At 31.3% G+C, this 27,420-nt stretch overlaps 1 protein-coding gene across 1 annotated transcript; it reads left to right on the forward strand.

Moving 5' to 3' along the window:
* The first annotated feature begins 962 nt into the window (after nt 1–962).
* Nucleotides 963–25,638, forward strand: LOC132757929 (multiple epidermal growth factor-like domains protein 10). Its single transcript, XM_060749430.1, has 8 exons — nt 963–1,040; nt 18,595–18,643; nt 19,023–20,681; nt 22,462–22,585; nt 23,934–23,980; nt 24,174–24,221; nt 24,741–24,800; nt 24,977–25,638. Exons 1-8 carry the CDS (start codon nt 996–998, stop codon nt 25,024–25,026), a joined length of 2,082 nt encoding a protein of 693 aa, XP_060605413.1. The 5' UTR covers nt 963–995; the 3' UTR covers nt 25,027–25,638.
* The last annotated feature ends 1,782 nt before the right edge of the window (nt 25,639–27,420 follow it).

A 27,420-nucleotide genomic window follows, 5' to 3' on the forward strand; every position in this document is an offset into this window, starting at 1 on the left:
TCATACCAAGTTTGAAGTTCCTTGGCCAAAGGGTTCTTTAGTTATTGATCGGAAACCATTTGGTTTACGGACCGACGGACCGACAGACAGACAAATGCAAAGCAATAGACCCTCTTTGAATGGTCGATTGATCCTAGAAAATTGTTTCAGAACTTAGGATTTGCTAATATTTTTGATAATCCCAATGTTATTGATTAAAAAACCACCATTCAACGTTTATATGATCAATATAACCAACAATGGTTGTCGGAAATTAGTAATTCATCAAAATAAGAGACGTATAAGATTATAAAAGATGGTTTTGATTTTGAAAAATACCTCTCTTTAGTAAAAAAAAACCCCAAAGTTTAGAATAGCTTTGTCACGATTCAGATGCTCAGCACATAGACTTATGATAGAAGAAGGTAGATTTAGGAATATTGACAGAGATCAGAGAATTTGTTTAAAATGTAATAAACAGAATATCGCTTTTTACTAGTCTGTCCATTTTATATGGAATTATGGAAAGAACTTTACCAAGATATTATTGCTTTAAGCATACCTTAAATAAATTTATATCTTTAATGAAAAATTGGCATGGAACTGTTAATAGATTATCAAAATATATCTACTTTGCAAATGCATTACGTGATAGTTTCAAACAATGATATTGGTATATACAGCATACTATTATTTACAAACATATATTGAAATACAATGTACATGTATATGTGTTCTTTACAATATAAAAATGTTATTGTAAAAAATTATTTGTATACAGTTACATACTTTTCTCATATACTATTTGTAACCGTCATTCTGTTTATGGCGACGGACATTGTATAATGTTTATTTCTTTTGAAATAAAATCTTGAAATGTTGAATCTTGAAATCTTGATTAAAGGAGAAGATATGTCTTTTAAATATAATACGCTAAAAACTACGCACTAGGAAGTTATGTTTTATTTACTTCCGTTTATAACCTTGCTAATAAGCTAAAGTGTTACTTATGTTTGATGAATGAAAAGATTATAAAGGAAATAATGAGGAACTTAAATTTGGTTAGTAAAAATAATTTGTAATAGGTTTTTCTGTAAAAGCATTCAAATGAAGAATTTTATTTATATCACTTTCTTAAAAAAATAAGCCAGAGATTTGTTTTGAATAATAACTTTATAATTTCGATATTATAGTGCAGATTGTACGTAGTGTTAGGGTATATGTAAGTAGTGAAATCATAAAACAAAATTTGTCTTAAAATCTAATTGGCTTATGCTTAAATATTTTGAAAGAAACCTTTTAAAAGATAAAATTCAAGCACTGTGGTTGAAATTGGCACCTGGTGATAGTCGGGCTTTTCCTGATAATTATATAGTTTAAACGTAAACAATAGCCTTTATATTCAGTTCAAAGCATCAAAACTAAAATTTCACTACAGAATCGTACATTTTTATGGAACTAGTATTGTCCGACGAAAAAACATTTAAGTATTGTATTTGCAATATTTATCCTGCTGTAATTTTAAACCATTGAAACGTTTTATTTTGTAAATATTGACTTAAAAAACAGAATCCCTAAAGAAAGCCCAACACGACAAAATTGTAAAATGTTGCAGGCTCGGTTTGATTGAGCCTGTTCATGGACGGTACTGGAAAGTGCAAGTTACCGTCCACGACCCCTAGCACCGGCTTAAGCAGAATTCAACATTTAAACACGATAATGGTGAAATTTTGAATTTAGAAACATCCGCAGATGTGTTCATACGGCGGTTATCATTGAACCTTCAATGTAACACAGTTCAAGTCATTCCATGAAAAGCGGCGTATGGTCCTCAAGTAAAAGAATGCGTGTGCCCTAAACGAGAAAACAATGGGCGGAACTAAATAAAATGGAATTTTGAAAGGGGATCTGAGGTTATGAAGCCTGCATATCACAGACAAGACGCCAAAAGACAAATTTTAAAAGCAGGCAACATATCCAAAGGGTGATCATACAGTTTTCAAGTAGGAATACTAGAACCACCTAAATTGAAAAAGGCCAAATACAAGAAACTAAAAATACCATCTAAAATGTATACACAACAATACTGTCGTGCTGAACGATCTTCAAGGATCGAAAATATAACATCATTCATTAAATGTACGGGGAGACTTTTACAGCCGCCACAGTGACAATAAACCATAAACGCGCCTATAGACTGGTTCCTAATAGATCAGTTGGTTACGCCTGGATTTCTTTTCTATTATCATAATGCAATCGATTGCTTTACAATATATCGCACACTTATAAATTCATATCAATAAGAGATGTCATGCGTCTTTAATGTTTCATACAACCAGTTCCTATTAGTTACGCTATTTACCGAACACGCATTTGACACGTTTGTTAACATCAGTATGTGCATATATAAATTCACTATACTGTATTATTTTTGTTATATTGGTGTAGCTACTTTATTAAATGTCGTCTTGATTTCAGTGAATAACTCTAAACATGCCTAGATTTATACACCTGCATGGTTTCTATCTTAATTGAAAATACTAGTAAAGTTAAATAAATGCAACTGTCATTTTAAGCTTTATTATCTTTCACTTTGGAAAAAATGCATCTTAAACAGCGATTTTATTGTTGAATACGGACTTGTTGGAGAGGTCATCAGACCTCTCCATAGTGTTCAGACTGATTGCTTGCGGCATCCATTTTTGCGTATCTGATTGCAGTGAATGAATCTCATTTTAAGCGTAAAATCATAAGAAGCAGTCTACAAAAAATTGTTTTGCGCATGCCCCGTTTCAAAACACGGCTTAACTTAAACGAAAAATTAACATCGAACTGAACAAATCGGTACATAGAAAAATCGGAAAATATCATTTACGTTACTTAACACTACGTGCATTGATGCTTCATTCCGTAACTGTATAAATCGATTACCGTATTGTTTTCTGAATAACGTTTTACTATTTCATGGTCTGATAAATAGTTACAGTGAACATTATAGCTACAATATCACCATGCACTAAATATACCGCCTCCGTGGTCGAGGGGTTAGAGTCGTTGACTTAAAATCCTGTAATTTCTCTGGCGTGGGTTCGATCCCCGGGTGATGATTTTTTTTTGTTAGCGCGGAGGAAGGTTGTCTAGTACTGGTGTAACTCTCCAGGAACGATGGTTAGGAAACTACCCGCCTATATGACTAAAATACTGTTGGGAAAAAGGCGTACAATGAAACAAACAAACATATTATATGACCGAGTGAACCGTGTATTGAACCGGTATATCTAAATAACGCAAAGGGAGATTTTTTTGCGCAAATGGCACAAATTTTATCTCAAAAATTGATTTTTCTTCTAATATTGTGGTTGGAGGCATGCAGCTTTATATACTGTTTATTCCAATAAACAGTATATAACAGTATAACAGTATATAACAGTATTTTCTGTTTATTCCAATCAAATTATATCAACATTTTTTATGTAAACTTGTTTGATTAACATACTTTATACTCGTTTTGGAAAATGTAGAGGAAATGCTTCCTTATATTTAACAAAACAGTGACCGAAAATTTGCTTATTGAACTTTACAAGAAACTTTTATTTTGAAAATACTTTTAATATATATATAATTTTTCTACAAAGGGAACTAAATTTAAAATACAAATGTAAATGATATATATCATTCAATTTACATTAAGTAATTTTACATTTTTTTTGTAGAAAAAGTATCCCTAATGCGCCAAGAAAAAAATCCATTTCTCCGGCATATAATCTTTTAAAACATTAAAAAAGATGAAATGTAAAACAAACTTTCATTGCAATATATATAATAAATTCTATTTTGTTCAATAATTGTAATTTATAAACATTCATTGTGTCTGTTATGCAAAAATATCCCCAAATATTTTCGAATTAAACAAATTTTCCACAGCAGCAAAAAGACCTCTCGCATGCTTCTTTTTAAAGAAGCAAACTTGTAATGTCTTACGGTAAATGAACAATACAGACTAAAATATTATAGGTCTACTGCGGGTATTCATGTCATTACCTTTTCATATTACACATTAACGTGAAGTTTAAGTCGTTTAGGAAGGCGACATATACAATTTACAAGATTTGACCATTTGTACTTATACACCATCTGCCCTAGGCCGAATTAAACAAGATTCAAGATTTTTTCAAGATTTATTCAAAACCAAGGCATATAATATGCATAAGGTTATGATATATCAACAATATAATGAACAGTTATTCAAAAGTAGTTAACAAAACATGTAAAACATAAAATCATATATAATAAGGAAATCAATTTGGACTAACATATAACATATGACTAGACTCTACTTTTTGACATGATTTGTCTTATACAGAAGTTAATTAAATTGTTTCTATGTAAATACATTCATAAAGTTGAAAAATTCATGACTTACGGAGAATGAGTTATCTAAATTTTGAAATAAATTATTTTGCAGAATAATGCAAGTTTTAATAAAATTGAAAAGTCAAAGCTATTCATTAAAGATTCTAATTTATAAATATTAGGATGATTTGAGAATTTCGAATCAATAAACTTTTACGAAAGAGAGTTAAAAAAGTGACATTCAAATAAGTAATGGAATTCATCCCCAAGAGATTTGTTTTGGACATAAATGACATATTCTTTGATTTCTTCAATATGTAATGTCTACCTTTCTCTATAGGGTAAAAGTGGTTCATAGTCTGAATTTACAAAGTATTCTACAAAGATTGAAAGGTAATATATCTAAGTATTTCTCAAAACAAAAATCTTTCTTATACACACGATAAATTAAACATTTAGAAGATTCATTTACGTTCCTTTCCAGTTCTGTAAGAACTGGTCTTTCAATCTCTGTTTCACAATAGTTTTAAAACTATTCAAGTTACCAACATATTGATCACAAAAATAGTTTGATAAGCCAAGCTCATCAAGAGTATTTTTAACAAAATGAGATCAAGGAGAAGTCATGACATCATTAACATCGAGTACCAAGAAAAGAACTGTATTATACAATATTTTACATATTTTATCATTTTTTGAGGTTATTCAAACTTACTCAATAAACACAATATTCTTGTTTTTACAATGCAGTACTAGGGGACAAAGTCATGTTTCCCCATATATCATACAATTGGCGTAGACCTTTTTAAATTAAGTATGAGTTCTTTACAGAAGCTTAACTGTAGTTGCCCTCAATAATTTGAACATTCTCTATACCCAAACCTCACAACCATATAATAAAATAGGTACAACCATAGTGTTAAACAAATGCAATTGAACAGATATGGGTAAAAACAGTTTTCTAGCTTTTTTAATAACAGAAAACATAGCTCTTTCTAGCTTGGTCAACAAGTTTTTTCTTGGCTTTACCAAATTTGCCATTGAAATTAATAATACACCTAAGTATGCGAAACTTTCAAAACAGTTTCTAACGTTTTTACCATTGTACGTAAAAGTTTGAGATTCGAGTTCTAGGCTTACGTGAACTAAAAACCACTATTTTCGTCTTATCCTCATTCACATTCAGATCCCATAATTACAATAATCATACATGCATTAAGACCATTCTGTAGATCTAATTTGTTTTCATGCTAATAAAATGGTATCATCAGCATACAAAAGCAGTATAATTTTAGGTAAACATCAACAGTACATCACTAAGACAATTAACAGATTGGCACTAGATATAAGAGACAACCCTTTGCATACTGGAAGACAGAAACTGGGTAAGTCATTTAAGTATAAAGAAAACAATATTGGAGACAAATTTTCTCCTTGGCGTACACCAGTGTTACTACTAAAAAATCTGACATTTCATTATTAACTTTAACACATGACTTTGCTTTACATACATATTATAGATAATCTTTAAAACATTTACCGTCACATATTATGCGACAATAGTTTGTGCCATAGATTGTGTTCTATTATAGTAATCAAACGCTTTTTTATAGTTAACAAAAACACAATACAGTTTTTTTCTTAGAATTCAAGTAATAATCAATCAATAGTTTCAAAGAAATACATGGTCAATAGTTTTCCATAGTTGTTTACGAAAGCCTGCTTTGTTCTCAATAAGTAGATTTCGTGACTTTCAAGAAGCATTGTGTCGCTTCATTTAAAATATTAGAAACAAGCTTTCCTAAGGCAATAAGTTATAGTTAATACCCTATATTTATTGGATCACATCATCCCCTTTGTTTTATATAGGAAAATAATACCCTGACTCCAATATCTGGAAATAACCAGCATTCAGCAAACATAAACAAATGACCACAGCAAAAGTAGAAAAAAATTCGTCTTACAACTTAAATACTCATTAAGAAATACAAAAGACGAATTTTAATTTAGTTTCACAATAATTCTTTATTTTCACTCACAATAAAGCTGCATCTCAACGAGTATTATTACAGTTTAATTATTCAAGAATCTATACTGGTAGCAATTTCAATTTCAACAATTGCCTCGTTTATTTCATATATATGCTCATAGAAAAGTTCCTAGATATCTTAGAAAAACAGCACTTTCCATCATGCTATTATTATCAATAGACCAATTAGGCCTTGGATCAGAGACCTTATATTACACAATTTACGATATCTTTTTATAACTCTAAACTTCTATTAGAGTCTTTTGTAGATGACTCTTCTATCATGTAACAAAACTATTTTGGTTCAACCCTTCATGACTTTGTTTGACAGAGATGTTGCTCCTTGAACATTCATCATTCAAACCATTTCTTCTACCATATTTTTATTAATTAACACTCTTTGATTGCTATTTTAACTTCATAATAAATGTCATTTATCGGCACTTATTATTTGTATAACTTTTTTCAGTAATATTAATAACAAGCACTTCACTATATTTTTAACACTTATATATATCAACAAATCTCATGTAAGCTCTAATATAAACAGGATTAAACCATCTACAAATGTTTTCAACCAAGTTATCCCATACAACTATATAGCAATTATCATTTATCAACAATCAACATCATCATAAAATTTGGTTTTCCAAGCAAACGACAAACACTAAAATCTAAAATATAACAATTTAACATCGTTGAAAATATAAGATCAAAGTCATGAGACCTCAAAGAATTTAATATTTGGAAATATTACTGGTGATAATAGCAAATAGTCTAACAAACTCTTATCATTACAAGTATTGTTTACCAATAACAGGTGTCCTTACCACATCTACCATTTGCAATTAAAAGACCTGTAGTTCTACATAATTCTAAAACAAACGATGACCATAATTATTGACATTGTTAACAGATCTTCAAAAAACGTTCAATGATACCAAAATACTTAAATTACCAATAAATAAGACAACACTATCTATATTATTATCAAAGTTCTGTTCAGCAACATTATTTATCAAATATAACATTTAATCAGACAATTTGCTAGTCTTAGCATTTAAAGTCCCCAGAGCCATTTAAATACCACATGATAACAAAATGGAACGACAAAAATCCTCATTTAAAGGGCGTCTACGGGCTATGATTTTGGTCGGTTACCTTAATATTTAGATCTAAAACTGGAAATACTTCTTTCATCTAAATTTAGTGTGATGGTTTTGCGGAATAAACTACACAGTTGTAAGAGTATCGGACCTGGGAAAAGAAAATTGACCACATTATAAAAAACCTCGGTTCACCTTAAATTTTTTTCAAAAAACCAAAAAAAGTGGATAATAATGACGGGCCCCCCTTTAAAATTATACTATAAGTTAAGACAAGGCCGGAAACTCCAATTCGAGTCTACGAGCAAAGGTTCATTTTTCCGGGACGTTGTTGAAAAAAGCTTGTCCAGTTAATAAAAAAACCTTTTATTCACATTTCAAGTTTTGTATTAAGCTTACAAATGAGGACCACACCAATTTCTATTCCTTCCCGTTTCATAAAATCATCAAAAATCTAGCGCATCGTGCCCAAAACTCCCCTTTTAGAAAAAAATTTCGGGGGCAACATTAGCATAAACTAGACAATACATGTTTTGTCAGTCGATTTCGGGTTTATAATCACTTGGGAATTTTTCAAAATAAAATTTCTAAATTTCATTAAAGGGGGCCCTTCACAACCCAGACATTTATAATTTGTGCAACTTATTTTAAAAACATCCAAAATGACCCTTTATGGACGGGGTTTTAAAAAAAACAGACATTTTCATAAATTGACTGTGGGGTGTTTTTGTCTTTATTATATTTTTTAAAAGCCAAAAACAGCCTTTTTCCCCCAAAAACCAAATTTATTTTAAAAGGTTTGGGGTTTTACGGAATTTAATTTTAACGCCAAAATTAAAAAAAATCAAAATACCTTACTGGCCCCATGGGGGGCCCGGGGGGAGGACAAATTTAGCAGGCTTCCCTCAAGCCTTTTAAGCGATAAAAACAAAAAAAAGCATTGCAATTGTTTAAAAAAAACATTTCTTTTGAAATGGCTTGAAGTATAAAAATAAGATTTAAATACATTTATACAAATATTGATTCTCATTATTTTGGCATTTAATGTGAATTTTTTGCACCAATGGAATTTGGTTAGGTTTTAATAAGTTTTCCTTGAAAGTTCTTAATTGGATCCACTTGACTAAATTCATTTTTAATTACAATAAACAAGCTAAGAAAAAAGCCCTTCTTTGCGCGTTCAGTTTAACGTTTAAAAATTAAAAAAGTAAAAGAAACGTCATTTTTTAAACCGAGGCTGTTCGCATTTTAAATTTAAATCTTTTTTTCCCCCATTTATTCTTCTGTTCATACTTCAGCCGAACTAAGTCACTGGATCAAGGTGTTTAAAATTGGGTTTTTCCCCGTTCTTGAAAAAGATTGGGGGAAATTGTTCAATTTTTTGGATATTTTAAAAATTTTAATATTGGAAATTTTTGTAAATGTTGATCAGTTGGTTTTTTGGGTTTTTTTTGGGGATATTTTTTTGGGCCCCAAATTGGGGAAAATTTAAAAGGAAAAAAAAAAAGGAAAACATAGGAAAAATTCATTTAAAAAATGAGCGAAATCAGGTTTGATTTTCCCCAAACACCCCGAAAAAAATAAATACCCTGAGTAACATTTTTAAAGAAAACAAATTTTAGTATTATACATGATAAAATAGTATTTCTTTATGATTTGAACTTTTTTTTGGGTGAATTTAACGCAAATAAAAAAACCTTATCAATCCCGTCCGAGCACCCCCGGGAACAGTGAAAAAATTGGGGTTGCAGTTCTCCATTAAACCCGAATAAGAAATGGGCCCTTAAAAAAAAAAACGAGACTTGGGGGAAAAGTTGAATCAAAATTAACATGTTTTGCAATCTTTTGGAAAAAAAAATGATAAATTTTTGACAAAAGATTTAGTTAAACTTTGGAATGTTATCAAGGATCCAAAATACCCCAAAACAAATGCAATGCTTAATAATTTATGTCGAAGAAAAAAGTTGGGAAAGTAACAGATTTTCAATTTTTTATTGTTACCATCCAAAAAGCCCATTTGAAACAGAAAACAAAAAAACTCAACGGATTGACCTTGTTTACAATTCAATCTCAATCAATGAGGAATAAACCTTATATTTACAAACATTAGAGGCCCCAAAACGGGAAATAATGGAAGACTGTGAACAAGTGATAAGAACCCTTTCCTGACAGATAAAATGAAAAAAGCAAATGATTTTAATTAAAATAAATGAAATTTGAAAAGAAGGCACAGCATAGGAAATCATGGAAAAAATGGGAAGCCTAGAAATAAATTTTCGCCAAAATTAAATTTTTTTTAAAGAGAGGGGAAATTGTAAGGGAAATTTAGGGGTACACTTTAAAAGGGGTTTCCAATTTTTTGAAGAAAAATTTTCCAAAAGAGGTTATTTGACAAGAAAAGGGGGAAAATTTCGCCAAAAAATTTAAAGAAACTTTTGGGGAAAGGGAACAAAATAAAATGGTTTTTCCCGCGGGGAACATTTTTAATTTATATTTTTAATTTTTTCAGAAAATATTTTCCCAAATTTTTTTGGGGGGGGGGGGATAGATAAAAATTTGTATTAGGAAAATTTGTTACAATAATTTTGTTTTTCATATTTTATTGCTTTTTTCAATATTTAAAAAATCTTCAAATGAAAAAAGGTTTTTGGAAAATGGTACCTTTTTAAAAAGGAGAAGGTCGAACAATAAAACCCAATTATTTCTTTTTAATAAAATGATTAAATAGGCAAACCATATTATGAATTAATTCCGAAGCAAAACAAAGAATAAAAAGTTAACAACAAGTTTACGGCAGAAAACGCAGATGCCACTACGGTACGAATATTTAATTGGTGTAGGTTTCAGTTATATAAACAATTTTACTTGTTTGGGTAAAATTTAGATAGATATAATAGTGAGATAGATTTTATATAGCAAAACATTTGAAATTTTCAAACACATCATTCAAGTTTTTCCACCTTAAACCGTAAAATAATTATAGAAAATTAGAAATATCGCGCAATAGTTTTTTGTTCTTAATTAGTGTGTAATTCGGGACTAATTCCCTAGAGGGTAAATCCGTAACGTAGCCCGGAAACGGTATTTAGCTAGGTTTCCGAAAAAGGTCAATTTAACCCAATCAGTACAGTTTACAGATCACATGTTCCCATGTAACCGAAAACAGGGGCTCCACGTGCTCCCCCATCCTTAGAAAGTAAAAGCCGCTAAATAAACCCGCGGTCTCCAGACCGCAGGGTAAAAGCATGGCCCGGTCATTTATCTTTTTACATCACGGGAAAGGCTCAGAAAATAAAGGGGCCGGAGGAGGGGAATTGAGTTTTTGTGCATGGGAATGTAAACAGTTTTAACGGGAAATAAAAAGGAGTAACCAAATTTTTTTTGTTCGGAATTATTGAAAGACATTATATTTTTTATGGGAAACCCTTGGTGCAACAAAAAAACAGCAACATAGATATATCGGGCTTTTTTTCGGCATAACATTATAGAACATTCAACACAGGGAAGAAGCAAGCTTAGCAACGGAGGGGTTCGCCTATATATTAAGAGATTATTTACAACGGGTGGTATTAAAATTGTTAAAAACCATTATGAACTTATAAATGGGATTAACAGATAAACATTTTTTAAGTTTCAGGAAGAGTTTACATTATGTTGGTTACATTTATGGTGTGAGGATTCGCCAGCTTATTGATGTCATAATGTTGAAACCTATTTGAATTATACAAAAATGACATATATAGCTTGAAGATAAAGGCAGAATTTTTTTTTAAAAGATTGGTTATTCAGAATTTGGCTGTAGAAATGACTTTTTTTACATGACAGGGAAACCCCGTGCATTATTTTGGATGAATATGTTCCCGACAAACCCTTTTGGGGAAAGCCTCTCAGAAAAACATTGTAATTACCTCGGTATAGACTGTTAGATTTATGTAAATCCGGGGGTTTTCGGATAAATTTGGTAGAATAGGTATCTTTTCGGAAATTGCACGGTTTTTTTCTAGCCAGGGGTCATCAAACCTAGACTATTATTAAAAAAGAATTAATTTTTCGCTGATAAGTAATTTCATTGCACCGGAGTTGAAGCATGGAAGTGATTCATGCCCATTTTCTTTCAATATTTAATTGGTATTAAAGTATAAGTTAAAACATGGGGAACAAAATGACAATTGTTTAAATAGTATGGTCCCCCGAACTTTAGAATAGTTTCAGGTCGAATCTTATTGGAAAATTACCATATTAAACGAATTTATTCATAATGTAGATTTTAACTGATCGCTTTCTGCGAATAACTCTCTTTTTAGGCTTTTAACAATTATCGCAAGAAATTGCGAATCCGTTATTTTTGTAAAATTAATAGTTACATAATCAACCAAATTTATTAAAATGTATTGTTAAGGGATTAAGGAGTTTGGTTTGGATAATGATTGTTTTCAAAGGCTTAAAAAGTTGTATATAAAACGCATTAAATAATTTTAAAGTAGATAATAGTGTTGTAAATAGGAGCAGTTGTGTTTTTATAAAGCTAAATATAAGAATTTGGTTAAGAAAAAGAGGACGTTTGTTTAAATTGAAAAAAGTTTTAAAAAATTGAGAGCTTACGTTTTTGTAAGCCGAAAGACTTTTGGAAATTATTTAAATGTAATAATAAGGTAAATCATGACATTTTCATTTAGATGATTTTTTTAAGTATTTTTCAGAATTTAGGTAATGATATATTCAATCAAGTAACACGGAGTCCGAAGATTTTTCACGCAACAATGATTTTTGAAAAATTTAAATGGATCGGATGATATTTAGATAAAAGTATTAACTGTAAATGAAATTTTGGAAGCAATCAAAAACTTTTAAAAACAAATAAATCACCTGGTATTGATTGCCTGTTAAATGAATATTTTATTTGAATGTATTGATATTTTTATCCTCGCATATTTTGATATTTTAATTATGTACTTGATAGCGGATATTTCCCAGATACATGGTCTGAAGGTGTGATAATTCCGTTGTATAAAAAGGTGACAAAAATGATGTTAATAATTATAGAGGAATTACGTTAGTTAGTTGTCTATCGAAATTATTCACATCTATTTTAAATAAAAGATTAATACAATATTGTGGGAGAAAACCATGTTTTGCCAGATGCACAATTTGGATTTAGAAAAGGAAAATCAACCATTGATGCTTTATTTATTCTTATGACAGTTGTTCAAAATTATATAAATAATAATAAACGTATTGTGTTTTTGTAGACTTTAAGAAAGCTTTCGATTGTATATTTAGAAACGCGCTTTGGTTAAAAATTAAGTAATTGTGGGATTAGAGGTAAAATTGTTACGCCTAGTAAAAGACATGTATAGTAAGTAAAATCGTGTGTAAGGTTATGTAATAGTTATTCAGAATTCTTTTTAATTATGCTGTAGGGTCTACGTCAAGGGGAGGTAATTTCACCGATTTTTTTTTCCCTCTTTTTAAATGACTTGAATTATTTTTACAAAGGGATATAAATAGTGGTTTGACTATAAACGATATTTTTTATTTTTTACTGTTCGCTGATGAGTTATTAGGTAGTTTAGGAAATACACCAGATGATATAAATAGAAGTTTTTGACGTTATTGAATGATTATTGTAAAAAAATGGAGCTTAGAAGTAAATATTGATAAAACCAAAGTTGTTGTTTTCAGAAGACGTGGAGGTTTTTAAAAAACAATGAATTATTTTATTACGAAGGGAAAATCATTTAGATATTGTCGATAGCTTTCAATTACTTTTAGGGAACAATATTTACTTATACTGGTAGTTTTTAGTTTTTTAAATCAAGAAATTTGATTGGTTAGGTAAGCGTCATAAGGGATTATGTTTAAGATTTTAAGATTCTGTTTAAAATGCTTAACAGATAATATCATTCTTAAAAATGTATATAGGATTGCTCGTGAGACTTATAATGTAAAAAAAATTGGTTATCAAAATCTTAAAATTGTTATTATTTAATTCATGGTTTTTTGTATATTTTGGATTTTCCAGATTCCGGTAAATTAGTAAAATATTTTTACCAATATTTAAGCAAAAGTTAATGATGTGTTTTACAAAGTTGGGCTTTTCTGGTAAAGAGGAGCATGTCCTGTGTTTACCTGTATAATCATGTTAAAGATCTTTTGTATATGAAAATTATCTTGATATAATACCAAGTACTTTAAGGAAGTATCTTACAAGAATAAGAATATCTTCGCATTCATTACATGTGCAAACTGGTAGGTTTCATAAAAATAGAATTGTTAGAAATGAAAGATATTGTTTATATTGTAACTACATGACGTCGAAGATGAATACCATTTCATTTTAATTTGTCCTTGTTATTATTGATATAAGAAAAAATATATAAAAAAATACTATTATATAAGACCTAGTATGCTTAAATTCACTGATATGTTAAAATCAAACAATAGAAGTTATACTTTTAAATTTATCCTTGTATGTACGAGATGCGATGTCTCATAGAAATAATTTAGATATAGGTTGATACAACTTAATATATTAATAATTCATCCTCTAATTGATATGAAAGAGACATGTTTTTAGAATCCGATCTTGTGATTTATGTTAGTATGTATTGTAAAATTGTGTTTATTTATGTATGACGATGTATGATTGTATAAGTCAAAAATAAAGTATCTGTTCTGTTCTGTTCTTAAATAAGCAAAACTTTAAATTAAATTTCAAAAAGATGCGTTTTATCTTGCCTATGGGAGCATTTAAAAGTAACAATAAAAAACAATGGCGACCATTTTAAATTGATTTTTAAAGGGTCAAGGACTAAAAATAAAGCTTTAGTAGAGCAGAAAAAGAATTCAGCGTACTCGAAATAGATAAGTAAACACAACTACCTGCATGTACTTATCAAAGCACAGAAGGCGCTGAATTTGTTTGGGTCTCAGAACCAATGCTGTTTCCATTGTTATAACTGTAGTAAATTGGCTATAAGGCTAGTTGCAACACTGATATTCAATTCAATGTTTATTTTTCTTAAAAAAACAAACAAACATGAGTTGTCTTAACTGGGATTTTAACTCCAGACGTCTCGCTTCCTAAACGAGCGTGTAACCCCTCGGCCACAGGGAAGTTATTAAATGACAGACTGAAGAAAACCACATTATTCTAAATTTAAGTTTGCTAACTCAATTTGTTTTTCAGATTTGTAACCCTTATTAATTTCGAGATACTTTTGTTTCACGGTTAACCTGATGTTTAACACTGATGTAAATACTCATGGAGCTTAATATATAAAGAATTTACACAATATTAGAAATCTTTGACCAATCGAGAACTATTTGTTCTTCCTCGAGAAGGCTTTGAAAATTAATGCGCCTGTCATTTTGACAATCTTTACTCAGTGATCTCCCCTCAATTTTTCGGCGTGATTGTACTTATAAAGGGAAGTAACCGCTTCGAGGAGTTCGGACTACTTTTCGGATTTTGCAAATAAGCATATCAGGGTCTGAAATTTCGCTATCATTTTGTTTGTTTTTTGACAACCCAAACAAACTTAAAAATGCCGTTAGGGATGAACATTTTCCCCAAATCAAACCAAATCAAATCTGATTAGTAAACATGTGATAAAAAGCCCACAAGAAACTTCATCGCAAAGAGCTTAGATATTTAACATGAAGCATCGTCTAGAGGTCTTTTTTGTCTCCACCCGGGATCATTAAGTTTAAAATAAAATCATGAATTTAATATATTTCAAAATATATTCTTTATTTAGTTCAAATAGAATATGTAAAAAAAAATTATCCTTTCAATGTCCCCCCAGAGCGTATATATTAAGCATAAAAAATACCTTGAATTATTAGATAAAGAAATGACCTAACAGTAGAGCGGATCACTAGTTTATATAGACTTATAAATGAAAACACATTTATACCTTTTTGTATTAAAACTAAAATGCAGAGAATATAGATATTTGACATGAAGCACTACCTTGAAGACTGCAACAAAATTATAAACATGCACCTGGGATTGAAAATGTCTCCCACTACATTGGGATAACTTTGGTTATATAATCTTCATAAATAAAAAAGTCATATAAATTCTCTACTACGAAAGTAAAATACGTTGAGTACCTATGTTTGACACGTGACATTTCATTGCAGCCGTTACTTCTCTAGCAATAGATCTCGGGTGAGCGATCAATAGCTAGCACGTCCCGTTGTCGTATTTAGGGATATAGCAATGAATTTTTGTGCACATTTTCAAATGCATATTTTTTACCTTCATATCTTTTTCAAACAATTTGACATTATACTTGTTTTGGATATTACTTGTCCCATCTCATTTTAGGCTTAATAGTCCGATGAGTGATATAGGGTCACTGTGAATTCTTGTTTTACTTTATCATTGTATGCAGGTACAGTTATGGCTAATTGCACTATTAAACGTTAAATCACACCTTAAAATAAACTTTATTTGTAGATTTATTTATAGATGACACAAACTCATTTGAATAATATTCTTTGTATCTTCTTGAGCTTGATACTTGATCTTTGGAATTACATTAACATGTATCTTGTTGAGGTATATGATAACAAGTAAATTTGCAGACAATATTTGAAAGTATGTCGAATTATATGTTCCTGTACATAACCCTAATGAATAATATAAAATCTTTCCATACTAAGTCCTGTCTCGTAATTACATTTTTTTTTCTTAAACTTGTTGAAAAATTATACTTGTCCTGTAGAAATATTGGACTCGTTCTGTAGAAATATACTTTCTGAAGAAAAAGTATAATTTTTGAAGAAATATAGTACTTGTTTTGTAGAAATATTATTATTTCTGCATATAATTTCTGATGTAATAATATACGGGGAAGTCAAAGGCCGGGGCCGCAAAGCAGGTCCGGGCTTTGGCTTGCCCGGCTATAGACTACACGTGTATGTTTAAAAGAAAATTAAATAAAAAACAATTAAAGAATATATAGAATTCTATACCAATCAATCAAATTTTCAGTGTCAGTTCCATTTGGATCTGCCTCGGCTATTATCTATAATAACCGAAGACTTACGGAAAGGGCCGAGTAGTTGCGATTGTGTCAGTTCCAGTCGGGCGCCGCCATTTTCAATGTAACTCAATGATAATATTCGGGTTATTCCGATAACGAACAATCGCAACTTTTCGGATTAATAATAATCGTCGTGTATTCCGAGGGAATTTAAAGCAAAAAATGAACATTTTTTTACCGATTTACCCGTTCATAGGCTTCGCCTAATTTCATATTACTTGTCATGAAGAAATATCATACATGTTCTGTAGAAATATTCATTTTATCTGTAAGGGCATTTTATTCTGTACAAATATTGGCAATACTTTACTCGTCAAGTAGAAATATTATACTTGCCCCGTAGAAACATAATACTTGTTCTGCAAAAAATATTATACTTATCCTTTAGAACTATTATATCTGTAGAAATATTATATCTGTCTAGTAGAAATATTATACACTTGTTCTATAGAAATGCGTATAAAGCAAGCACCCTAATAAGTGTTTTATCTATGGTGGCTGATTTACGCCATGTCGTATTTTCGCATTGTTGTCTAGAAAATGCGAAAAAGCAAAAACACAAAGGGACGACAAAGTTGGACTTTGTCGTCTCTTCGTGTTTTCGCTTTTTCGCATTTTCGAGGCAACAAAGCGAACAGACAACAGAAGAGGGCGAAAATACGACACATAAAATCCTTCGTATATTCGCATTCCATCTGTCGTATTCTCGCTTTTTCGCATTGTTACATTTTCGCTTTTTCGCATTGTAACATTTTCGCTTTTTCTCATTGTTACATTTTCGCATTTTTACATTTTCGCATTGTTACAATTTCGCATCTTCGCGTTCTGGTTGCACATGCGCATGGAGACATCAATATGAAAATTACCTTACGGTACAGCTAATGACATTTTTTGTACCATTAGTTTATTGTTGTCCTGCGTTAAGTTCTGTGAACTAAGAGAAGCACAGTATAATACAATATGAACTAAATACAATATATTTAATTTTTTCATGAATTTTAATTGTTGTCCTCTTATGATATTCGTGCAATATAGGGAAGACAGAATGACCATCAAGAGATCTTTGTTTTAAAGATCTTAGGAACGCCTGACAACATGGTATAATGTAATAATAAATAAAAATGATTTTAAATATTATTATATAAATTTTAAATGAACTTAATCCAACATGCACTCTATGAAATCAAATAAAGTATGTCTTAAAAACTCTAGTACTAGAATAACAGAAATTATAAAATGTTTTCCTGTGAAAATACACCTCACTCTCAGACATATCTATTTTACGATGTGTGCGGCAGTGCCTTTATCGTAAATCTCATGTCACACCAGTCACACCCGACAGCAAAATATACTGATAATCTAAAGATGGAAGGAACAAATTACTGTATTACTGATTACTGTATTTATTATAATAATTGTTGCATTAATTGATTAAAAACAGTCTGAAAGCGTAACCGTTATATTATTTAATTATTTTACATGTGTAAGGAGCGGGGTGATACTTGTAAATTATACATCGACGTGAATACAACATATCTGATATAGGACTATTAAATAATACATCATTGTGATCAGATATTTACAAAACTTGTAACAATGCGAAAAAGCGAAAATGCAACAATGCGAAAATGTAACAATGCGAAAATGCGAAGAGACGACAACAAAGTTATACTTTTTGCTTCTTCGCCTCAAAATGCGAAAACACGAAGGGACGACAAAGTTGGACTTTGGACTTTGTCGTCTCTTTGTGTTTTCGCATTTTTTTGTATTTTGAACGCGAAAAAGTGAAAATACGACAGATGGAATGCAAATATACGACAGATTTTATGTGTCGTATTTTCGCCCTCCTTCTGTCGTATTTTCGCTTTGTTGCCTCGAAAATGCGAAAAAGCGAAAACACGAAGAGACGACAAAGTCCAACTTTGTCGTCCCTTCGTGTTTTCGCATTTTCGCATTTTGAGGCGAAGAAGCGAAAATACGACATGGCGTAAATCAGCCACCATATATATATCAGACAAAACAATACAACATAACACTTCTGAAATAATGAAATACCTAATTTTTGTTACAGATGCTATGTACAATATGTATGTTTCAACTTGTTTACAACTGGACAGGAGGTAAGTGTTTTGTTTGATTATTTAACTTTAGTTAAACTTTATATTATAATATATATATATATATATATATATAATATTATATATATATATATAATATATATATATATATATATATATATATATATATATATTATATATATATATATATATATATATATATATATATATTAGTATTATATATATATACACACAAAACTTAGTAGATATATTTTGGTTATTTATTATGCATATAATGAACTCTAGACATATTTTAACATCATTTCGATGATACAACGTAAACTGTTCAGCAATTAAAATTAAAATGATAGATTCATAGCTTTTTATATCGCATTTCTATATGATAATTTTATAAGGAAGTTTGACTTTATTTTTATTACAGAGGTTGACGAAACATGTAAAGTAGATTGTGCATGCTGTAAAGATAGGATATGTGGACCAGGGATTACTGCTACAGATTGTACTCATGGCTGTATTGATGGTCATAGAGGTGCTCGGTGCTACTTGCGATGTACACACAATTGTACAAAATGCCCTGATCATGAAGATACGTGTACTGAGTGTTATGATGGCTATTATCCCGGTCCTGCTAGAGACTGCACATCAAAGTGTTTACCCGGATGTAAAACATGCACGTCAGGAACCACGTGCACATCATGCAAGGAAGGATATTATAACGCCGCCGGTCAAAATGATTGTCGTAATCGTTCATGTCCTGAAAGTTGTAATTGTGATAATGGTCAGTGTACATCATGTAAGGACGGATACTACGATACCAGTAAATTATGTAATATTTTATGTCCAGGTAACTGTGTCACGTGCTCGTCGAATACTGATTGTGGCTCGTGTAAGGATGGTTATTATAAAGGTTACCCTAACGATAACATTAACCTCCCTTTGTTACACGACTGTACATACACATGTCGGGATAACTGTGTACGGTGCCCATCCTATGATAGTTGTTTGGTTTGTAAAACTGGGTTATATGGACAAACCTGTGAGAAAAATTGTTCGACTGGTTGTATGTCAAAGAATTGCGATATATTAACTGGAAACTGTGATTGTCTTCCTAATTTTTCTGGGAAAAGGTGTGATAAATGTAAAACCGGAAAATATGGACATATGTGCGAGCAACAGTGTCCTGCAGGGTGTAAAGGTAACGTATGTGAAAGAGATTCCGGAGAGTGTACAGACGGATGTACTATAGTTACGATTATTGGGGATAAATGTGACGTTTGTTTAACTGGCTGGTATGGACAATACTGTAACATGTCTTGTTCTGTAGGCTGTAAAAATCAGCAATGCGAGAAAAGTAATGGTGAATGCTCAAATGGATGTCTTGATAACTTTCTAGGAGGACGGTGCAATCGATGCATACCTGGCAAATATGGAGATTCATGCAACAGTCAGTGTCCAGTCAACTGTGACAAGATAGGCTGCGTCATAGACTCTGGCAATTGTTTCAATTGTAATGAGAACTTTGATGGAGAGAAATGTGAAAAATGTACCGTTGGTTTTTATGGTTCCCTTTGCTCTGAGAGATGCCCGTCTAATTGTTTAAAAAGTGTTTGTGATAGAGATACAGGAACGTGCTCAGATGGCTGTGTCGTCAATTATTCTGGTGACAGATGTTGTATAAATAATAACAACTGCATCACATGTTTGTCAAATACTAGGTGTAAACAGTGTAAGCCTGGATACTTCAATGACCAATGTGACAAACAATGTCCACAGAACTGTCTAAAATCCTGTCATGTCGAAACCGGTCTTTGTAACAGTTGCAAAGGTAACTTTTATGGTGATAGTTGCAACTTTTCATGTGCCTATACATGCAATGTACAAACAACGGCAGGTGGAAGTTTATGTCAGCAGACAGATGGTAAATGTCTATATGGGTGTGTTGATGGTTTCCATGGTTTACAGTGTTCTAAGATATGTTCTGTTTATTGCAGCGATACAGTTTGTAACCAAACCACTGGCAAATGTACAAAAGGTTGCAAAACTAAAGTAAAGGATGATCATTTTTGCCCTCTGGTTTCAGGTAATAGATCTATTTATTTAAAAAAGCTCTGATAGTATATTTTACTTTTCTGTAGCAATACGAGGGGAAGTCAGAAAATATTCGGACTTTTGACTCGTTCTCGAAAAAAATCTTTCTACTCTTTTTCAAAATATTCTCCACCTACGTCTACGCACTTTTGCCATCTTCGTGGGAGCTTTTGTATTCCCGCTGCGAACCATGACGTAGACCTATGTTTTAGGTAATGTGTAACAGCAGATATCAAAGCCGCCCTGGTCTTATATTTCTTTCCAGCAAGCAATTTTCAGTTCTGGAAACAAATAAAAGTCACAGGGGGCGAGGTCTGGGCTATAAGGAGGGTGAGACAACAATTGTCATTTGTAAGAGTTGATAACCTCCACTGTAGCTGTGACGGTATGGGAGGGGCGTAATCGTGAAGAAGGAGGACATTTTTCTGTGCTAACCTGGGACGCATTTGCTTCAGCTTTTCTCTGAGATTTTTCAGAATTACTTCAGAATAGTACTTGGCGGTGACAGTTTGACCTTTTGGCATGAAATGAGTAAGTATCATTCCTCGTGAATCCCAAAAGGCAACACGCATGACGTTGCCAGCCGAAGGAGACAGCTTAATCTTTTTAGGAAGTGGGGAACCAGCTAGTTTCCACTGCTTTGACTGAGCTTTTGTCTCAGGTTCGGAATAATGAACCCACATCTCATCTCCAGTGATAATGCGGTTCAAAAACTTATCACCTTCACGATTAAAACGACTTAAATGTTGTTTTGCATTGGTTACTCTGGTTGCCTTTTGATCTGCGGACAGCTGTCTAGGCACCCACCTGGCACTTACCTTGCTCATGCCTAGGTGTTCGTGTAAAATCTTGTGTGCCGATGCCTTACCGATGCTAAACTTGTTGGCTACCTCCTACAGGAGGCTGCTACAATAACCTTTTTACCTTTCATACCCAAATATTTTCACACTATTGTGTATAATACATATCCATTATCAATGGTAGAATATCAACTACGAAAACCTGATCGGGCTTCAATATTATTAATAATATTGATTATTTAATGTAGAGCCTCAGAGGAAAAAGTTGCACGTGTTGTTAATATACTAATATACAACTTAATTGTATAACGCCGCCGGTCAAAATGATTGTCGTTATCGTTTATGTCCTGAAAGTTGTTAATGTGTTAATGGTCAGTTTGCATCAGGTACATTTGGCATCATATATTCAATATATCTGCTATTCCTTTATATGACTCATATCTAACCGGGTATGCAATTTTCCTGTAATTTTATTGTTTTCAGTGCTTCCGAGGGAATCACCCTTTTTTAGAATTTTTAGCTATGTATTATAATAACGTTTATATCATATAATGACTCGTCTGTAATGATGATGGTGAAAATGGAAGCTACTGCTGCTTCTAACGACTTTTAGAGATAATGATGATGATGATTATGATGATGATGATGATGATGATGATGATGATGATGATGATGGTGGTGATGATGATGATGATGATTATGATGATGATGATGATTTTTAATGATAAGAAGAATTATAGTTAAAGCGACAAAAATTAGAACGTGTTTATTTTTAGAAAATAACAATACAATATGTGAAAACCATATTAATGCAAGACATATATTTCTTGATAAATTTATAGAGACACTATATATATACATGTATAAACTTCCAATTATTTCTTTGTTTTATATCTTTGTATAACGCTCTTATTTCTACGCTCAGATTAGTGTATCATTTACCGATGTTTTTTCTACTTGATAATATTTTAGACTTAAGTTCCTCAGAGGAGTCAGTGAATACAGCTGCAATATTACTTGGAACAATTCTTGCTGTGTCAGTAGTTGTTAACATTATACTTGTGGTTACGTTGATTCTCTGGAAATATCGGAAAAGGTAAATATTGTTGTGTCATAGTTTGGAGACCTTTCTGTTGAAAATGTGTCAGAGTTAAATCGTATACATATACATGCAAAGTGCGTCAACTGGAGTGAAGGTATTAGTTACCCGCACTCCAGAGCATGACCATTGATTGGCTCATTTTGCTGGGGCTTACATATTGTGACGGCAGAGAAAGGGAAAGCGACAGAAATATCATATTCAGATGTTCGTTCATTGGTTCCTTTTTGCCGGGGTTTCATATTGTGACAACAGGAAACGTGTTTTTATGTTGGACTATGATACAAAAGAGAAAGAACATCAAAACACTTTTTAATTTGATTAAAACTCGGGGGCTACGCCCCCTCGTACAAATCAGATAGCCTCGTGTTTCGATGCTCTTTCTATTACTTAATATACTCCACTGAATTAAAGTAAAAGATAACTAAACTAGAAAAACTAAAATAACATAAAAGTTGAAAAAGCTGTTATACCAGAGACGTCCATCAATACAATATAAAATATGTCAAAAATTCAAAAATGTTTTCGCCCTTTTTTAATACAAAACAAAATATATTTAATGTGCATTGACTGGACAAAAAATAAACACAGTGTAAAAGTTTATATTAAACAAATATGTCTACATGCATTGCGAAACGTTTCTCTTATTTTGATACCTCATGCCTGCTTATGGATACCCCTGTTTTTCATTAAAAGCAGAACTTTGGAAATAATTACGTTTGCTAATGGCTATTTGAGTTACAATATGTGTTTATGTTATAAAATAATGTGTACCATCAATGAGTCGTTCATACTAACTGATGCTAACATTACTAAATAGGGGAAGACAATTGTGTATAATAATGGTTTGTACTCACATATGGCTCGTGCTTTTTAAGACTAGCATGCTAGAACAGTAGGACATCCATTTTGTTTCATTGTGATATATATACCAAACAAGAGATGTATCGGATCAGTTGTATATATTTGCCATAAGAAATTGACTTTTTTTAAGTAGTTCCAAGAAACGATGTCAACAAAAGCAAAAAAACAAAAAACAAAAAAAAAAACAAAAAACAATCGTACTATCTAAGGTTTGGGTTTTTACATCCGTGCAATTAAAATTACTTTTATCCGAAATATTGTCTTAGCAATAAATAAATACAGCATAACAGCTGTTGTATTTTTATCAAAGAAATTTGATATTAATAAGTGTAACGTAAACATAAAACATGATATAAATTGTTATACTGTTTTAACATATAAGTAAGATGTCAGCAAAATGTTGTTATTTAAATACTATTCTTCCTTTCTTGTGCTAAAATGTACGAATGAGTCCAACATGTAATTTTATTTGCATTTAAAGGGTCAATGCTAGTAGCAAGACAAATGGACCTCTTTATGAAAACTCTGGTAAATATATATCTATTTTCTTACTGATTTTCTTTTAATTTATGAATTTCATATTCTTAATTTCTTATTTTATGCGAGTCAGATTTCAATTAAATGAATCCCGATCAAGATCGTATTATGTTTTACCAACCGAGGTTTAAAAATGAAATGATATACTATTAGATAAAATAGTGAAATATTCATATCTTTTCAGGCATTGAAATGGAATGTGAAAATTCAACAAATCATAGAATTGTTCCAGGTATTTCCTTGTTTCTTTTTCTAGAGCTTTAATCGACTTCTTAAGATCTTCATTTGCATTTCATTTTAAATATACATGTATGCAATTATCAACAATTTCTTTCGCCAAAGAAAATTATGTTTAGTCAACTAACATATCATGAATTTCATTACGTTTTATTTTTAGTATAATACTAGGCCTTGACATTTATTTCATTTAAATATTTTCATGAAAATATAAATTTATGTTTGATTTTGCATTACTGATTGTTACGTCATCAATTTAAACTTTCAAATATCTTTTATCTAGCGGTTGCATTGTATTAAAGTTAATTTTCTTTACGTCTGCAAGATGTACATACAGGCACTGCAAATTTTGTTGTTGCTGTTGTTGTTCTAGACGTCGTCGTTGTTATTGTTGTTTAAAAGATAATTAGTAGCATGTATTCAAAGGGGGAACTTGTATATTTCCATCATAATGTATAACCCGTTATGAAGTTATTTGCAAGAATAACATTTTATAGAAAGGTTTATATTTCAGCATCAAACAACGACACTATGTTTAAGTTACATGACTATGAGGCTATTGGAAGAGCTCAAGGTATTTGTAAATTAATTGTTCGTTATATCGTAATGTAAATAGCTGAGATATTTAGTATCAGTATATTTTATGATTAAATATAAACTGTTTATATTGATTTTTTCCTCTACATTTTAACTGGTTTCCTAAAAATGATGTTTGAAATATTTTCATTGCTTTTTGTGTTTTTTTTGCAGTATCAGAACATGAATATGGACAAATTTGTCCAGCCACTGGGTTTCATTGATGTAATTATAGAAGTCAGCATTAGCAAAGATAAATGTTTATCACCAACAATAATTATTACTTTCATTTAAAGTGTCACGTCAATAGAGTAACAATTTGAATTATAAATAATGGACTACATTATATCAAACACAGCATCATTGTGAATGATGTATTCAGTTTCACTCTCTCTATTGTATAGTGCTGAAAACCTGTCTGATATTTTGATGTGTTGAGAGTGGCCTTCAGCTATAATATTTTGTTGGACAAATAATTTTGTGATGTTTCAAACGAAGTATGTCGGTAATATTACCTAGGAAAAGTTTTCAGGTTAAGCCTTCTTCAATACAGCACCCCGCGTGCAGTGACGATGAATTGGAAACGAATCGTCCGCCTTATAAATTAAAAGTGAGAGATAGTAGAAATATTCAGTATTGAATTTTATTACGAAGACCTCAACATTAAACATGGTTCACTACTGCACACAAGCATAGTTGTTTGTATGATACTACTTTAGTGTAAGTTTACTTAAAATGCTTATTTTTGTCCAGCGGCCATAAGGGATGATGCTTGTTCATAATAAATTTGTGTTTATGTTGTTGCATTTTTTCTTTGAAAATTCGATTACGATAGACTTTTAATTACATGTATTTATATCATTGTTTTATATCAGTGTTGGATTAAACCTCTTATTTAACTACAGGATAAATATTCGTTTTTCTGTTTGCCCTGGACTAATGTCACTCTGAAAAAATCAAAATGAAGACTTCAAAGACAAAGTCATGATCGGGTCATGATCTTGGGTCATGGTTGTTACTGGTAAATAAAGCCATCACCACGTCCCCGGCACCGTCTTTTGCATAATTTAACATTTAAGTACAGGAAAACGGTGTTACTGAAATGTTTTATACATCTGCAGATGTGTCCATACACGGCGCTGTTCATCGAACTTTCATTATGACTTTTTTCACGTCATCTGTAATCGCATAATTTTCAGAAGATGTACACATTTCATATAAAAGTTTCATTCAAAGGTAATTCTTGCAACATACTAAGATCATAACAATTGTGTATGGTGTTATAGAGCACATCTGGATCAGCATACATTTTTACTGATGCTCAATTTTGAGTTCCATATGGGGTTCTACCCCCTTGATGTATAAATGGTGTCATAATTTGTATCAATATTAGAACGATAATGCTAAACTTTCAATAAATATGTATACAATGAAATGATTTTGCATTCCATTGATTTATTTAATTTAATAACAAACACAAATTTAACACAAATGTGCAAAAATGTGATGGGAAATAAATTGAAAAACATAACATGTCACTCAAACTGTATCTTTTGAAAATTTCAAAACTATGCTTGATGAAGACAAAAACCTGCTTAAAACTAAGTTAAGCCTCTCTTTTAACATGCCTAAAATCTCCATAAGTGTAAGTGGCGTCCAAAAACTTAATATGGGTCATATGGGGGTTGCGTTCATTGAATTGGAAACGAATCGTCCGCCTTATAAATTAAAAGTGAGAGATAGTAGAAATATTCAGTATTGAATTTTATTACGAAGACCTCAACATTAAACATGGTTCACTACTGCACACAAACATAGTTGTTTGTATGATACTACTTTAGTGTAAGTTTACTTAAAATGCTTATTTTTGTCCAGCGGCCATAAGGGATGATGCTTGTTCATAATAAATTTGTGTTTATGTTGTTGCATTTTTTCTTTGAAAAATTCGATTACGATAGACTTTTAATTACATGTATTTATATCATTGTTTTATATCAGTGTTGGATTAAACCTCTTATTTAACTACAGGATAAATATTCGTTTTCTTGTTTGCCCTGGACTAATGTCACTCTGAAAAAATCAAAATGAAGACTTCAAAGACAAAGTCATGATCGGGTCATGATCTTGGGTCATGGTTGTTACTGGTAAATAAAGCCATCACCACGTACCCCGGCACCGTCTTTGCATAATTTAACATTTAAGTACAGGAAAACGGTGTTACTGAAATGTTTTATACATCTGCAGATGTGTCCATACACGGCGCTGTTCATCGAACTTTCATTATGACTTTTTTCACGTCATCTGTAATCGCATAATTTTCAGAAGATGTACACATTTCATATAAAAGTTTCATTCAAAGGTAATTCTTGCAACATACTAAGATCATAACAATTGTGTATGGTGTTATAGAGCACATCTGGATCAGCATACATTTTTACTGATGCTCAATTTTGAGTTCCATATGGGGTTCTACCCCCTTGATGTATAAATGGTGTCATAATTTGTATCAATATTAGAACGATAATGCTAAACTTTCAATAAATATGTATACAATGAAATGATTTTGCATTCCATTGATTTATTTAATTTAATAACAAACACAAATTTAAAACAAATGT

Source organism: Ruditapes philippinarum, unplaced genomic scaffold (assembly GCF_026571515.1).
Source record: "Ruditapes philippinarum isolate M1 unplaced genomic scaffold, ASM2657151v2 ctg730_1_1_1_1, whole genome shotgun sequence".
Classification (NCBI taxonomy): Eukaryota; Metazoa; Mollusca; class Bivalvia; order Venerida; family Veneridae; genus Ruditapes; species Ruditapes philippinarum.